General features: G+C 33.3%; 1 protein-coding gene across 1 annotated transcript in view; it reads left to right on the forward strand.

Annotated features, from left to right (window-relative positions):
• FMNL2 (formin like 2) overlaps nucleotides 1–11187 on the forward strand; it is a 557440-nt gene extending 546253 nt beyond the window's left edge. Inside the window, exons 18-22 of the mRNA XM_053698305.1 lie at nucleotides 2860–3094; nucleotides 5743–5811; nucleotides 5926–6006; nucleotides 7265–7393; nucleotides 11030–11187. Of these exons, the coding sequence (XP_053554280.1) occupies nucleotides 2860–3094; nucleotides 5743–5811; nucleotides 5926–6006; nucleotides 7265–7393; nucleotides 11030–11059 (544 nt within the window). The 3' untranslated portion in view covers nucleotides 11060–11187. The remainder of the gene's footprint in view (nucleotides 1–2859; nucleotides 3095–5742; nucleotides 5812–5925; nucleotides 6007–7264; nucleotides 7394–11029) is intronic.
• Nucleotides 11188–16220: the final 5033 nt, after the last annotated feature.

The following is a 16220-nucleotide window of genomic DNA, read 5'->3' on the forward strand; positions in this document are numbered from 1 at the left end:
CAAATTTTAAGGTAAGAAAAAAATTGATTAATTCATATGCATTATCCCAAATATGAAACTGACTGTCTGAAATAAGGAATGTTGAACATCCTGAGTCAAGGCAAATAAATGTTTGAACACATATATTTAGAACTTTATGTAAAAGTGCCCAACCATAGCTTAGAGTGTCACAGAAAATAAGACTTACTTACCCCAGGACACTCATGTACAAGTAGTAGAAAGCCAAACCAGTACTGAAACGAGAATCAGTAGAGGTAATGATATATATAAGAGTATATCATCGATCTGAAAAGGGAGGTAAGAGATGAATCTCTACGACCGATAACAGAGAACCTATGAAATAGACCCCGTAGAAGGAGATCATTGAATTCAAATAGGCAATACTCTCCTCACATCCCTCTGACATTCACTGCACGCTGAGAGGAAAACCGGGCTCCAACCTGCTGCGGAGCGCATATCAACGTAGAATCTAGCACAAACTTACTTCACCACCTCCATAGGAGGCAAAGTTTGTAAAACTGATTTGTGGGTGTGGTGAGGGGTGTATTTATAGGCATTTTGAGGTTTGGGAAACTTTGCCCCTCCTGGTAGGAATGTATATCCCATACGTCACTAGCTCATGGACTCTTGCTAATTACATGAAAGAAATATAATTTTACCAACAAAAAAATCATAAATATATAGAAATATGTATTTATGAACAAATAGAACATATTCTGTGAAGAACATTGGAATGTGAAATATTATCTTGTCGGGTTAGTACACTTGAGAAAACATGATCAGGTTTGCTTAACTTTTTGGATGTTGTTTTTTTCCACTAGTTGCACTCCATTGAAGTCTATGGAGGGAATACGTTAACGCCTCCCGATATTCGAAGTTCGGGTTTTTGCGTGCGTCGCGTTAGTGCAAGTGTGCACACTGGCATTTCAAAATGGAACTTACATTGTAGCAATGCCATTTAACTGAGTTTAAAAAATAACAGACATTAGCAACTACAGGTATTCCTCAGTTTACGCCGGGGTTTTGTTCCTGAAGGAATAGTATCAATATATATTATACAGTATGTGTTATTATAGAATACTATATTAGATTTAAAGCTCTGAAATTAATGCTGTAAATGTAAAAACAGCAATGTAAAAAAATGTTTATGCTTGCAAGGCATGTTACAGTCCATCAATAAGGCATTGGGCAGTTTATCAGCCAGTGGACAGTCCTTTTTCTTTACTTTTAACAGTTGTTTACAGTATTATTTTAGCATGCACATAGACATACACTTCCTGTTAGCTTCACTATCAAAAAGGCCAGCATGAAAAAATACTTTCTAATAAGTTACTGTTTTTTTTTATATGCATGATAGCAATTTGTTTTACAGTTCACTGTACTGGCCCTTTAAGGAAGCAAACTCACATGTGCTGTACACAGTATTTGTGCTGTACTAGAAATCCAAGTGGCAAAAACTCTTCTGCAAATCTTTTGTTTTCAGCTAAAATGCCTGTGGAACAATCAATAGTGGTCACATGGTCACTTGGAACAGGCGCTATTTTGAAAAGGAGCTAATTAAACTGGTGCAAAACAAGGGCGACCTGTATTTAAAATGTGTACTAAGACCTTTAATTTGATGTCATCATAATGTAGTTTTGCCTGTGATACAAGCTCTTTATACCAATATTGTTCAGGGTCTGGTTACACCCTATTACCCCGGATTGTTGTTACAAGGGTGAGACAAACAGTGAAGTAATGAGAGCATCCATTGTAGCAATACAGTTTCTCCCTGTAAAAAAGAACCCAGAGCACACTTATAACTGGAGTTATATAGCTTTAGATTTGCTGATTTGCATGAGAATAAATGGAATGTTTGCCACCAATTTGATCAACAAAAATGATTTAGAAAAAGTTGGTCTTCGGATACTTGTAATTAAAATAATGCTCACTAGATATGAGTTTACTAAACAGTATATTGGGTCATTGGTGGTGTATGTATATATATATATATATATATATATATATATATAATTCAAAAAATCAGTTATTGTCATACAATCTATCATGTAAATAGTAACAGAATAATAATTAGAACACTAAAATCAGTGATTCCTCTCCACGTCAGAAAAACGATCTTAATCAACATTTGTTTGTTCTGTTGTCTATTTGTATCAATATAGCAATGGGGGATGTTTCAGTTTAGATTCCAGTTTCTAGTCTAGTACAACATTCTGAAACAGATTAAGGGACAGTTAAGTCAAAATTAAACTTTCATGATTTAGATATTCAATTTTAAACAACTTTACAAATCTCTTCTATTATTTAATTTGCTTTGTATTCTTGGTATCCTTTATTGTAAAGCATATGCAGGTAGGCTCATGAGCAGCAATGCAATAATGGAAGCTAGCTGCTGATTTGTTGCTTCCTTTTGCTCACTCGATGTGTTCAGCTAGCTCTCAGTATTGCTTTGCATCTCCTTTAGCAAAGGATACAGAGAATATAGTGCAAATGTGTGTCCCTTTAATTCTAATAGTTGTTTTAATGGGTAACAACAAATCATGCAGTAGAGGTTAGTGGCTAATCCTACTTTCCAATAAAGTTTAAAGGAAAATCTTTGTATAGGCGACATAGGAGGTTAGAGTGTGCTTGTGTTCTGCCATCTGCAACAAGATTAGTATTTTTTTATATTTCATTTTGTAATATGTTTAGCTCTTTGTTAAACGATGTCCTTCATCTATGGGCAATAAAGATTTCTGACAACATACTTGGTTGGGGCAGGAAATTGCCACCATTATTATTCCTTTATCTGCAACACACAAATTATTTTTAATATCTTTATATTTTTCTGTCTGATCATTCTTCTTTTTTTTGCCCTAGATTTGACCTTAAAACATTGCCTGTGGATTTCGTTGAATGTTTGATGAGGTTCATGCCCACAGAGAGTGAAGTAAAAGTCTTCAGACAATATGAGCGAGAGAAGAAACCTCTTGAGAACTTGTCAGATGAGGATCGATTCATGATGCAATTCAGTAAAATTGAAAGGCTGATGCAGAAGATGACTATTATGGCATTTATTGGCAACTTCTCAGAGAGCATTCAGATGTTGACGCCAGTAAGTCAAAACTTATTTATGTTACACCGAATGTATTTATAGGGCACTTGACTATAATCTATTTCTTTATGTGTCTGTATATTTCAAGAGGGGTGGACTTACAGTATGTCCCTGTGAGTTTAGACAACAGTATTGTATTGCTTCTGTTCTGATAAATATCTCAAGTGGTAGATTGAGACCTGGTGTACCGCAAGGTAAGACTCTATTAAATGGATATTCTAGTCTAATAATAAAATGCTCTATGTTGTTATATAAAATATTGTTAGTGCCAGCAATAAGCAATATTGTATCTGCAATAACTTGTACGCATATTAGTTGAAAGTAAACACTATGTAAAAAAAATAAATGTGTGTATGTCGGGTTAGCGCAAGTGGAGACATAACCTAGAGCGTAAGAGTTATAAACAAATTTGCATCAAACACAACCCAAATACATTAAAGTGTTACACTCATATATACACTATATGTTAAAAATGTTAATATAAATATTCATTATTTTTATAAGGGTTAAAAGGTATATGGTATATGAAGAGTTGTTTGACTGGAAAGGACTAAAATGTATATTTATAGTTCTAAATATGTGTATGAGTATATATATATATATATATATATATATATATATATACAGTATATATATATATATATATATATATATATATATACAGTATATATATAAAAAAAAAAAATATATATATATATATATACACAGTGTATATATATATAAGTGTGTGTGTGTGTGTGTAATTATATATGTGTATATGTATATACCTACATATAAACACACATATATATATATATATATATATATAGACATTAAAAGTTTACTTCCAGTGGTGTTTGTGTGCAAGCAAAAAGCGATAAATAGCGCACCACTTGCAATCTAGCCCTATATGTGTAACTCTTAAATGTCCCAGAAAAAACGGAAATGGAAATTTTTTTTTGTTTACTTTTTTTTTACTTTAGATTACTAAATTATTATTATTTATGCTTAACGTGCATTTTAATTTAAGCTTTACATAATATCTAAATATACAACCACTAGTGAAATAAATACATTAGATAGTACAATCAGGTTACAAACTTTGCTTCAAGCAAATTCAAGTATAGAAGCAGCAAAACAATTGATACGGTCCACCTATATACATTTGATATAAATCAGACTTGTACAGTTCAACTTATCTTCCTGTCCTATATACTCTGAGTAGATTATTTACGCAACTACCATTATTTACTCCACTATTGAGCATAAATTTTGTGCTCCATCTGCTATTCGCTCATGATTTATCCAACATTAATTTTAGTGCTGCCTTATTACCAAAGTGAAATTGTGCACCTGCGCTATCTTAAATGAAAAGTATAGAGCATACTGTACTACTGCGTGCATGATAATAATTAACCAGCTTAAACAATTCAATTGGTAAGAATTGCACAGAAGTGCTGTTTATGTTCCATACTCCTTGCATTTGTGGGTGCAGCTTGCAGTTTGTCCCCTTGTCTTTTATTCCATCTCCACACCATGTATGCATTTATTTTACTGCAATGCATAATATGTACTACAGAAATGTTATGTATTACCTGTCCCTTTAAAGGGACACTGTACTGTAAAATGTATAGCTGCTGGAGTTTATTACCAATAGTTCCTTTACCTTTATGTTGTCATTCCTGTTGTTTCCCCACCTATACTGAACATTTCAGTACATAAGTCCTGGTTATAGAAGAGCAATGTAAACATGGAGCTGGCATGTCAATCATACTTCTAGTGTGGGGGTAGAGGGATTAAAATGTTAATTTTCAATTGTTCTCTCTACGTGTTTTTGTGTAAACAGATAGGGATAAGATAAGGAGGCCAATGTGCATAGAAATAAAGGAAAAAGTGTCTGCTTTAGCTGAAAGCTCAGCTCATAGAAATGGGTGGTGGTTTCAACTAGCAAAACCTGTAATTTCATATAGAAAAATAAACCTAAATGAATATTTCCCTGTGCACTTTATATCCTGCAGCTGGTATAACATGTCACTGAACATTAATTAAGGAAAACTGTCCCTTTCAACTTTCCAATTTACTTTTATCATCAAATTTGTTTTTTTCTCTTGGTATTCTTAGTTTAAACTAAACCTAGGTAGGCTCATATGCTAATTTCTAAGCCTTTGAGGGCTGCCTCTTATCACATGCTTTTTAAATCTCTTTTCAACACAAAGAGACAGAAAGTACACGTGGGCCATATTCATAACACTGTGTTCAGGCACAGGAGGTTATTTAAGATCTAGCACAAAACAATGCTAAGTTTAAGACAATAGATAATAAACAGTCATAGTCATGTGATCAGGGGGCTGGAAGAAGGTTCTTAGATACAAGGTAATCACAGAGGTAAAAAGCACATTAATATAACTGTGTTGGTTTTGCAAAACTGGGGAATGAGTAATAAAGGGATTATCTATCTTTTAAAATAATAACAATTCTATGGTAGACTGTCCCTTTAAGCTGAAAGCTGTGAGTGATTGTCTTCAAGGATGGTTTGTACTATGAATTTGTACAGGCTTTGTAATATATTGTTAAAATGATTATTATTTATTTTCAGTATTATTATGTGCAGGCCCTGTGTAAAGTTATTTTGATATAAAACATTTGTAACTTTTTTTCTTTCAATACAGCAACTTCATGCAATAATTGCTGCCTCAGTTTCAATCAAGTCATCACAAAAGCTTAAGAAAATACTTGAGGTATGTTTTGTTTATTAAGATAATATTAGGTAAGATTTAACGTCTTCTGTCTTATTATATATTATTACATATCGTTTTTTACACCTTGCATTTTTTTTCCCCTTTGGAATACAGATCATTCTGGCCCTTGGGAACTATATGAATAGCAGTAAAAGAGGTGCAGTTTATGGTTTTAAATTACAGAGTTTAGATCTGGTAAGTACATATATGTTATGCAAATCATTATATGCATTATATTATATGTATATGCTTATGTATATACACATATTAACACACACACACACATATATATATATATATATATATATATATATATATATATATATATATATAAGCATATACATATATATATTTACTAGGAACACACAGTTCCTATAGATCACAATGTAATAGCACTTTTCAGTGACATTTAATAAACTACACTAGACCAGAGATCCGATCTCGAGCTTGCGGTAGCAATAACCATCCACTTGTAATGGCTGGTTAATTATTGCACTCCCGCAAACGGAAAAAATTGCCTGTTTGCAGGAGTTCAATAATTTATCGCTCCACTTGTAATCTAGCCCTTTGTATTAGAAGTTTTACTGCTCTTTGCCTTCAAGTGTTTTTGTTCTATGATAGTTCAGATTTATCAGCAATTTACACTTTCTCTCACTATGATAAATTGCAGCCACTTGTACTGTAGGCTCGCATTCTTTGTTTCCCAGCATTTTGGGAACCACTGAGATAGATGATGTAATTTTTAGAGATTTTTCAATGTATTTGTATTAGCACATTCACTTTGTACTCTTGGTATCCTTTGTTGAAAAGCATACCTAGTTAGGCTTAGGAGCAGCAGTGTAGTACTTGGAGCTAGCTGCTGATTGGTGGCACTGGCTATGCACATTTATCTCTTGTCTTTGGCTCACCGTATGTATTCATCTAGGTTCCAGTAGTGCATTGCTGCTCTTGAGCTGTCTCTGTCTTTGAACCCTTTGCATGGATTACATTTATATTTATATAAGAATAAGAGTGCAATAATAAAATCCTCTATCACATTAGAGCATTTCCTTTGTGCACTTTTATGTTAACTTAAACAAAGGGTAAAGTCCCACTTGAGAGTAGCAAGCATTGCAGCTTCTCAGCAGGACACAGAGGGTAAGTAGTGGCTTCATGAAACTGCTACTACTGATTAGATTTATATACAATTTAGGGTGTGTTGTTCCATTTGAATAAACAAACAAGTATACAAAACCCACTGGGAATTAAAAAACGTGTTATATGTTCAATTATGTGGAAGTAAAAAAGCCCTTTTAATAACTCGATTTACTGTTATTCTATGTAGCAGATATTTAAAGGGACAGTATACTGTAAAATTGTATTTTCAATGAATAATATCTGATTATATCCAGTGACTCTGATTTTCCTGTTTTGTATAATCCTTATTTTAACTGTTATTCTCCGTCATTCTCAGCTTTTAGATACCAAGTCAACTGATAGAAAACAAACGCTGTTGCACTATATTTCCAATGTAGTAAGAGAAAAATATGTTCAAGTCGTCCTGTTCTACAATGAACTTCATTATGTGAGAAAGCTGCAGCAGGTAAAATACTAGCTAACTGAAATGGTTTATCATTCTACAGTCTGTACATCAGTGTGTATAAATATGATACTGTCGCTTTAATTGTTCTTTTTGTGCACAGTGTGATGGAATGTACTGTAAATAAAACTAATTGAACTATTAGCATATAAAGCACTGGCATATTTTGCAGCTCACAACTTATTTGTAGAGTGACAAAGGACAAACATCTTCTGACAAGAGATGCTAAGGGCACTGTTTGAGAAATTGCACAGATTATAACATGTGTCAGTCTTGTAAACTAATTATTAAGAAATTATTTCTAGATAAGTAAAGATACTGTGAAACAGTATAAAGTGGGATGAGATTTTTAATGCTTGATAAATCTATGTTTTAAGTTATTATAGGACCAGAGCCCCACTTTGTTTTATAATATTATTTGTACTTATGCCTTATTTGTTCCCCCAGAGTATATACATTGTATATTGAGGCTTATACAGGTACAAAACCCCAAATCTGGAATTCTCAAATCCAAACTTTTGATTAATATTAAAAAATAAAAAAATATATTGAACATTACTGTTTCCCTGCCTGTAAGTCACAGTGTTCTCTGCCTGTGTCTTTCTTTTTTGTGTGTTCTAAAATGCAAATAATAGTCTGTATTTTTTTAAATAACAACTATTACCTTACTGATTACAGTACTGTACTATCTTTCTTAGGGTACTATGTATACACGTCTATTAAAATGATATAAAACTACCTTTAGGTTACATGTATAAGCTATATTATAACATGTAAATATTGCCTAAATGATACAAGATATTATTTACAAATGGTCCCAGCCGCTCTCCAAACTGTCCCATTTTACAAATGCAAATATTCCAAAATCGAAAACTATTCCGAAATCAAACCCTTTTCCGGTCCCAGGCAGTTTGGATAAAGGGTTTTCTACCTGTAATATTAAGAATACATTGTCCAGCTTAGTGGAGTAGCTGCAGACTGCATGTTTAAAAATATAAATATTATTTGTGAATCAACTACTGCATTTTAACAGAATTGTTGCCTTTCTCTAGACACACAAATATAATGTTAAAGTATAAAATATATTTTATTGTGATATGAGTACCCTCTGCTGGTCACTTATGGTGGTGCACATTTTAGCCACAGTGCATACTACCTTAAAAGTACACATCAAACTAAATTCAAATAAAAGAATCAAGTGTATATTTATGATTTATTTTGACAGAATTTCCTGTAGTTATCTGTGAAAATATTTTTTATCATCCATCAGAGAGGTTGTAATACATTCTGCATACTTAAAGGGACAGTCAACACCAGAAATTTTGTTGTTTTAAAAGATAGATAATCTCTTAATTACCAATTCCCCAGTTTTGCTTAAAGGACCAGTCAACACAGTAGATTTGCATAATCAACAAATGCAAGATAACAAGACAATGCAATAGCACTTAGTCTGAACTTCAAATGAGTAGTAGATTTTTTTTCTGACAATTTTAAAAGTTATGCCTTTTTCCACACACCCTGTACCATGTGACAGCCATCAGCCAATCACAAATGCATACACGTACCATGTGACAGCCATCAGCCATTCACAAATGCATACACACTTATTCTTGCACATGCTCAGTAGGAGCTGGTGACTCAAAAAGTTTAAATATAAAAAGACTGTGCACATTTAGTTAATGGAAGTAAATTAGAAATTTGTTTAAAATGGCATGCTCTATCTGAATAATGAAAGTTTAGTTTTGATTGAGTGTCCCTTTAAAGGAACAGTCAACACCAGAATTTTTGTTGTTTTAAAAGATAGATAATCCCTTAATTACCCATTCCCCCAGTTTTGCATAACCAACACAGTTATAATTATACACATTTTACCTCTGTCATTACCTTGTATCTAAGCCTCAGCAGACTGCCTCCTTATTTCGGTCCTTTTGACAGACTTGCATTTTAACCAATCAGAACTGACTCCATGGTAAATTCACGTGCATGAGCTCAATGTTATCTATATGAAACACGTGAACTAATGCCCTCTAGTGGTGAAAAACTATCAAAATGCATTTAGATTAGAGCGGCCTTCAAGGTCTAAGGAATTAGCATATGAACCTAATAGGTTTAGCTTTCAACTAAGAATACCAAGAGAACAAAGCAAAATTGGTGATAAAAGTAAATTGGAAAGTTTTTTAAAATGACATGCCTTATTTTAATCATGAAAGTTTTTTTTGGACTTGACTGTCCCTTTAAGTATGCTTCAGGCTACCTATGTCTACTAAATGCTACACAACGCTTGGAGTAGTACAAGGAGCTAATTTACATCTGACTTCTGATTGGCTGTGGCAAAGCTGTGTCTCTTGCAAAGGCCTGCACATTGTGCTTCAAACAAAGTTGCATTTACTAAATGCTTAGGTTATTTTGTAATTAGATTATTTGCCATCTGAAATTTACTATGAAAATATAAAAAAAATGAGTTGCCTCTTTACTTTATGATTCACCCAAACTCATGCAGCACATTTAAAATGATTATATGGTATAATAAAATACCACTGCTCATAGCTACTGCTTATTGTGAATCCTATTTCATGCTTGTATTTTCTTCAGAATAGGCAATTTAAAGGGATATGAAATATAGATCATTTATTTTGTGATTGAAGCAGAGCATAAAGTTTTTAAAAAGTTTCCAATTTACTTCTATTATCAAATTTGCTTCAGACCCATGGTATTCTTTGTTGAAGAGATACATAGGTGTCTGCAAGCTCATGAGCATACCTACCTGCTTTTCAACAAAAAATACAAAAAGAACAAACAAAATAATAGAAGTAGATTAGAAAGTTATTTTAAAATGCATGCTCTATCTGATTAATGAAATAAAGTTTTTGGATTTTATGTCCCTTTAATACACTTTTGTCCATTCTCAAATTAAAATGTCATTTATGGCTACCCTTCTCATATCCCCACTCTCACAGCTGTGTTTTACACTTTATAATTTTAACATTTCAGTTTAAGAAAATTATTTACTGGATGATTTGTCCTAAGGTTATTAAAAACAAATAACAAGAACAAATCTCTGGTGCAGAGATCCATAAGTAAGAATTACACTGAAACAAAAGAAAGTTGCAGGCCTATATACACCAAAAAAACAAATGTATGGACCAAGTCACACTTAAAAAATATTTATTAAAAGGAAAAACAGCCCAATTGGACTATACGCAATTAAAACACAAAACAATGCAATTTCGGTTAACATTTATGTTCCCATTCTATGTAATGCTCTGAACTTCCTTACTTAAAGACAAAAGTCAACTTGCTTGATTCAGATAGAGCATGTTTAAATTCACTTCTATTTTCAAATGTTCTTCGTTCTCTTGGTACCTCTTGTTACACATTTGTCTCTTGTGATTGGCTAACTAGATGTGATCTTCTAGCTGCCAGTAGTGGAATTCTGTTCCTTCAGCAAAGGATAACAAGAGAATGAAGTAATTTTGATAATATAAGTAAATTGGAAAGTTGTTTAAAATTGTATGTTCTATCCTAATTATGAAAGAAAATGTTGAGGTTTCCTGTTGCTTAAATTTTGTTTTTGTTTTTATTGCTTTTATTTCTGAGTTCTTGACACATGAATCTCCTTATTCTCTGTTTATTTTCCAGTTTCTCTTGAAAATGTGCTTTTGGATGTAAAAGAACTTCAAAGAGGAATGGACCTTACAAAGCGAGAGTACACCATGCATGACCATAATGTTATGCTAAAAGAATTCATACAAAATAATGAGGGGAGGCTCAAAAAATTACAGGATGATGCAAAAATTTCCCAGGTACCTAAACCTTTTTTTTTTTCTTCCTTTTCTTACTCATACACACCTTTGTCTATAGTCATGTTTACTCTTGATGTATATCTTTAATCAAAATAGCATATTTTACATTCATATATATACACGTTATTAGCAATGGGGAGTCAGATTAATTCCTTTGTAAAAGAATATTTAACTCAAACTTTAGATATTTGGTAAAAAAAAACTTTAGTTCAAATAAAGATTTATTTCTAAAGATAGTGTTGGGTTTTTAGTTTGTACTTTCTATTCAAACTGTCAGCTTTTGTCCTAATTATAATGCAAAAAGCTTTGGAACTTGGACTTTTTGATGAATATTTTGTTGACTGGAATATGCAAAGAAAATGAGAAATGAGACATTGTATAGAGAATGGACTGCAGAATATGTAAAGTACCCTACAGGAATGAATAAGCTTGATAGCTGTTTCTGTTTTTTTTCCCCAGGATGCCTTTGATGATGTTGTGAAATATTTTGGTGAAAATCCTAAAACGGCGCCTCCATCAGTATTTTTCCCAGTGTTTGTCAGATTTGTGAAAGCATACAGGTTAGAAGAAATGATGTTTGTCTGTGTTATTCACCATTACAGTAATGATATCCAGTATTGGTGAGCTGTTACTAGACCATGGTATTTCCCTGTGAATCCATAACATGGCCACTTCACCACCAATAATAAGCTTTTATTCTGTTTTAATAGTTAACCCTTTCAGTAACACAATAGTCAACTGCAGGGTGGTGACATTTTGTAGTTGTTGATGTCTTACAGTTGACAATTTAAATAGGATGCTATGTGCTGCATAGGGAAACAAGTTGTCTTGTAAACAGCCAATTATAAACCATTACCGTGGCAGCACATACCCTGAAAGCACATACTGATTGTCTTGCTAAAGCATGGGCATTGATTAAAAGGACACTGCACTGTAAAATTGGTTTCCACTTAATATATAATTATTTGTTATTCCTACTGTACATTATTAAATGCATAGGAAATTGTTCCTCATGTTTATTTTTGTATTTAAAATAGCTGGGGGGGGGGGGGTCATTGCAATTATCACACAGGAGATGCTCATAACAATGGGCTGAACCTACCAGGAAAGCAGACCTGCTAATTTTATTTATGTTAGGTATTGAAATTCTAATTATGGCTAGGGGGGTTGACTAAACACAAGCAGCTATTTTATATACAAAATCTCTCTCTATACCCCCCCACCCCCACACACTGGGAAATTAATTAGTGCTATTGTCACCTATTTACATAGCTTTTCTACAGAGATAAATAAGCTGTTTGCAAACAATTATATACATATACATATATACAGCAGGTAAAATGAACCATTGGGAACACATTAAAGAGCAGAACATTTTAGAGTAAATTGTTCCTTTAAGACTGTCAGAGGAAAAAGCCGCAACTGGGGCAACAGCAATGCATTAAAACAGCACTTTATTAAAAAAAAGTTAAAACATGCTCCAGGAGGTAACATATCTCCTGTTTGTGACCTCCGTAATCATACACTACTGATGTTCTCTGAGCAGCATTTCCTCTCTCCGTCCCTTTAAGACTGTCTTCTTTCATTTAAAGGGACAATCTACTCCAAAATTGTTATTGTTTAAAAATATAGATAATCCCTTTATTACCCATGTCCCCAGTTTTCACAGTCAACATGGTTATATTAATATACTTTATACCTCTGTGATTACCTGTATCTAAGCCTCTGTAGACAACCCTTTTATCTAAGGGCTATTTATTTATTATCTATTGACTTGCATTTAGCCAATTAGTACTGTGTCCTGCAAAACTCCACAGGAGTGAGCACAATGTTATCTATATGGTTTACGGAAATCAGCAGTCTCTTGTTGTGAAAAGCTAATAAAAAAGCATGTGATAAGAGGCTGTCTTTAGTGGGCTTAGAAACAGGCTGAAATTTAGAAGTTTAAATGTTATAAAGAATATTAATATAACAATGTTGGGGAATGGGTAGTAAATGTGTTATCTATCTTTTTAAACAATAACATCTTTGGTGTAGACTGTCCCTTTAATGAGATATTTAGTGACACTTTTGATTGTGCTAAAACTTGTTTGCTGACCTTTCAGGCTGCTGATGAGGAAAATGAGATGAGGGATAAAACAGGAGCAAGCACTGATGGAAAAACTCTTGGAACAAGAAGCAATGATGGATCAACAGGATCAAAAGGTTTTCTTTTCCTAATTCTTCCTTAACTAATTAAAATCACAGGCTGGAATTTGTCTAACAATAGCTTCTGAACTGCTTTGTTCTGGTAGGAATAGATATGATTTCAAGTCTCAAAGTGATCTAAATAATGCCAGTGTTATACTATAGCATTTTTATAGTTTTCCTTTACATTACGGGGGTTATGTATTGCAGCTTTGTCTTTTAAAATATCTTATATAATCTTTTGAAGATGAGTATACATTTTTCATGTGTAGGTAGGGTAGCCACCCACCAGTGTTCCCGCTAGACCAATTTTGTGTGCGGCCTAGCAGTGAAACAGTTAATAAGAGAACCATACCTTGCAGTCTTCACTGTGCAGTGTTTTGCTAATTGCAGGGTGCCGTTACCTAATTAACTGTTTTCACTACTAGGCCGCCCTTAAACATTTTATCAATATACTGTATCTAGTAATTTATAGGGCTTTTTTAGAAAACAAGAACCTGTCATAGTGCATGTTCTTTTTAGACTTAGGCAGTCCATTTGACATCTGTAACATCTTTATTTTCTAAGTTTATTGTTTTTTTCGGGGGGGGGGGGGGGGTTAGTTAGTAGCCATGGCAGTTCCAGAACTTGTAACTTGGGAGTTGGAGACCAAAAATATACAAACATATATATATATATATATATATATATATATCCAGTGAATTTTCAAAGTATGGTATTTTTAATATGGGAAGTGGTGCTATGCAAAGCAATGGGAGGTGCAAGGGGAGGAGGAATGGTATTTATAAAATAAATATAGGAACAGGTACTAGAAGATGTGGCCCGTCACCGATACTCCCTGCATGGTTGGCATTTTGTTTGTTTGCAACTTTTTAGCATCCACCCACATTTTATGGTGTAGGATCACCCTGGTATATCACTTGCTGGTACAGACAAACAGGTACAAAATTCATTCATATTGGTTTTTACATATATGTTGCCAAAAATTAATTTAGGACCTTTTATAAAACTAAAAAACATGCTCCATGTTACCATTATTTGTTTTTTTTTTCAGTCTCCTTCCCATAAATCAAAGCGCAACAACAGGAACTTATTCACGAATTAAGAAGGAGACAAGTTAAAGATAATAGACACGTATATGAGGGGGAAAGATGGAGCTATCGAAGACATCATAACAGGTAAGAGCTTGTATCTCAGCCGCTTTGGGGGATGTCACTCTCAAGCCAGATGACACAGATGATACAAATCACATTAGAATATACTGGATATTTTGTACATCACACATTTAAAAGCTCAACTTACACTTGTTACAAATGTTAGACAACAGATGAACAAATTTAAATGTAACAAGTTGTCAGTTTCATGACAGTCTGAATATTTGATCAAAAAGAAACACTTCATTAATGATAGCTAGAAATCTAGGAAGCATTGGATACCACCCAGTCTATTAGTGCAGTATATAAGTAGGTTTTAATGTAATAAATATTTAGTAATCAACTGCAAAGCCATGGTCTGTTTCTGGTCTGTGGCACAATATCAAGAGGACAGCTTTGGTCACAATAAAGCTGAATTGATTTTATATAAAGCTTGCTTTCTATGACCATGTGGAAATATATTACAGAAGTATATTACATTACATAAAATGAGCTTATGCAGCTACTTTGGGCTTCTGCAACTGGAGATAACCACAAGCAGGAATTAGATATTTAATAACTTCCATGGCAAGAGCAGACTTTTAACCATTTTTATTTATCCAGTTTGCTAATGCTTTCAAAAAATAAAACCAAAACATATTTAATATATGCATCTTGATTATAAAATTCAGTATGCATTATATTGTGAATAAAGAGGTTAGCAAGGTTATAGCTATTCTTAAATATACACAAAAAAGTACTTTTTATTTATTTATAAAAATGGACACAGACATATTTAGATAGGGACAATGTACACTTTCCTTGGTTCTTTTCTTCAGTCGTTTTAAAGACCTCTTAAAAACAATTGGCTCCGTAAAGCCTCCAGTTCAATAGTTAATATTCCAACAATGCTTATAGATACAATATTATGTGGGTTTGTTTAATGCACAATTGTAATGCTAAAACATTTTGGTTGAACCAATGACCTGCTTGTAGAATGTGTATGACTGTATTCTGCACCAATCCAGCTTGTTCCATTTTTTTGTCAGGTATTACTTATAATCTATTGCATTATGCTAGTTACCCAAGCTAATTGCCTAGGTAGGCTTCAGAAAGTTTCAGTGTTGGAGAACCTGGGGTAACAGTCACTTTCCACACTGAAGACTTGCTTCACCCTAGACAAAACAATGTTACAGATGTAGAACTGGCAGCCTGCTGCATGCCCTGCAGATACCCCCACTTCTCCAATCATGCTTATTGGCTAAACTCAAGATGACTACTTTATAATAACAAGCTTGCTGCTATATGAAATTTACTAACACAGAGTTTTCTGAATGGACATTCTATTGCAGCTATGTTCAGTATATGAGCATTTGGTCTACACACTGTATTGTGAGGAATACCTGTCTGTCTTCCGGTCTGTCTGTCTGTCTGTCTGTCTGTCTGTCTATCTATCTGCCTATCCCACATTTTAGTTATGTATATATGGCAAACAAATCATTTTCTGCTTCTTTTCTTTTCTTAGGAATTAAATACATTAACAGTCGAATCAATGCATTTCTTCAGTATGAAGCCATATACATATGCTTAAACATATGCATCTTTGTATATAGCCTATACTTTAAAGCAAAATAGCGCCAATAATATTTTATTATAAATGTATATTGAAAGTTTTATTGGGAGTAAAAATACAGAATTGAGATTAGC

The sequence above is a fragment of the Bombina bombina genome, chromosome 1 (assembly GCF_027579735.1).
Source record: "Bombina bombina isolate aBomBom1 chromosome 1, aBomBom1.pri, whole genome shotgun sequence".
Taxonomy (NCBI): domain Eukaryota; kingdom Metazoa; phylum Chordata; class Amphibia; order Anura; family Bombinatoridae; genus Bombina; species Bombina bombina.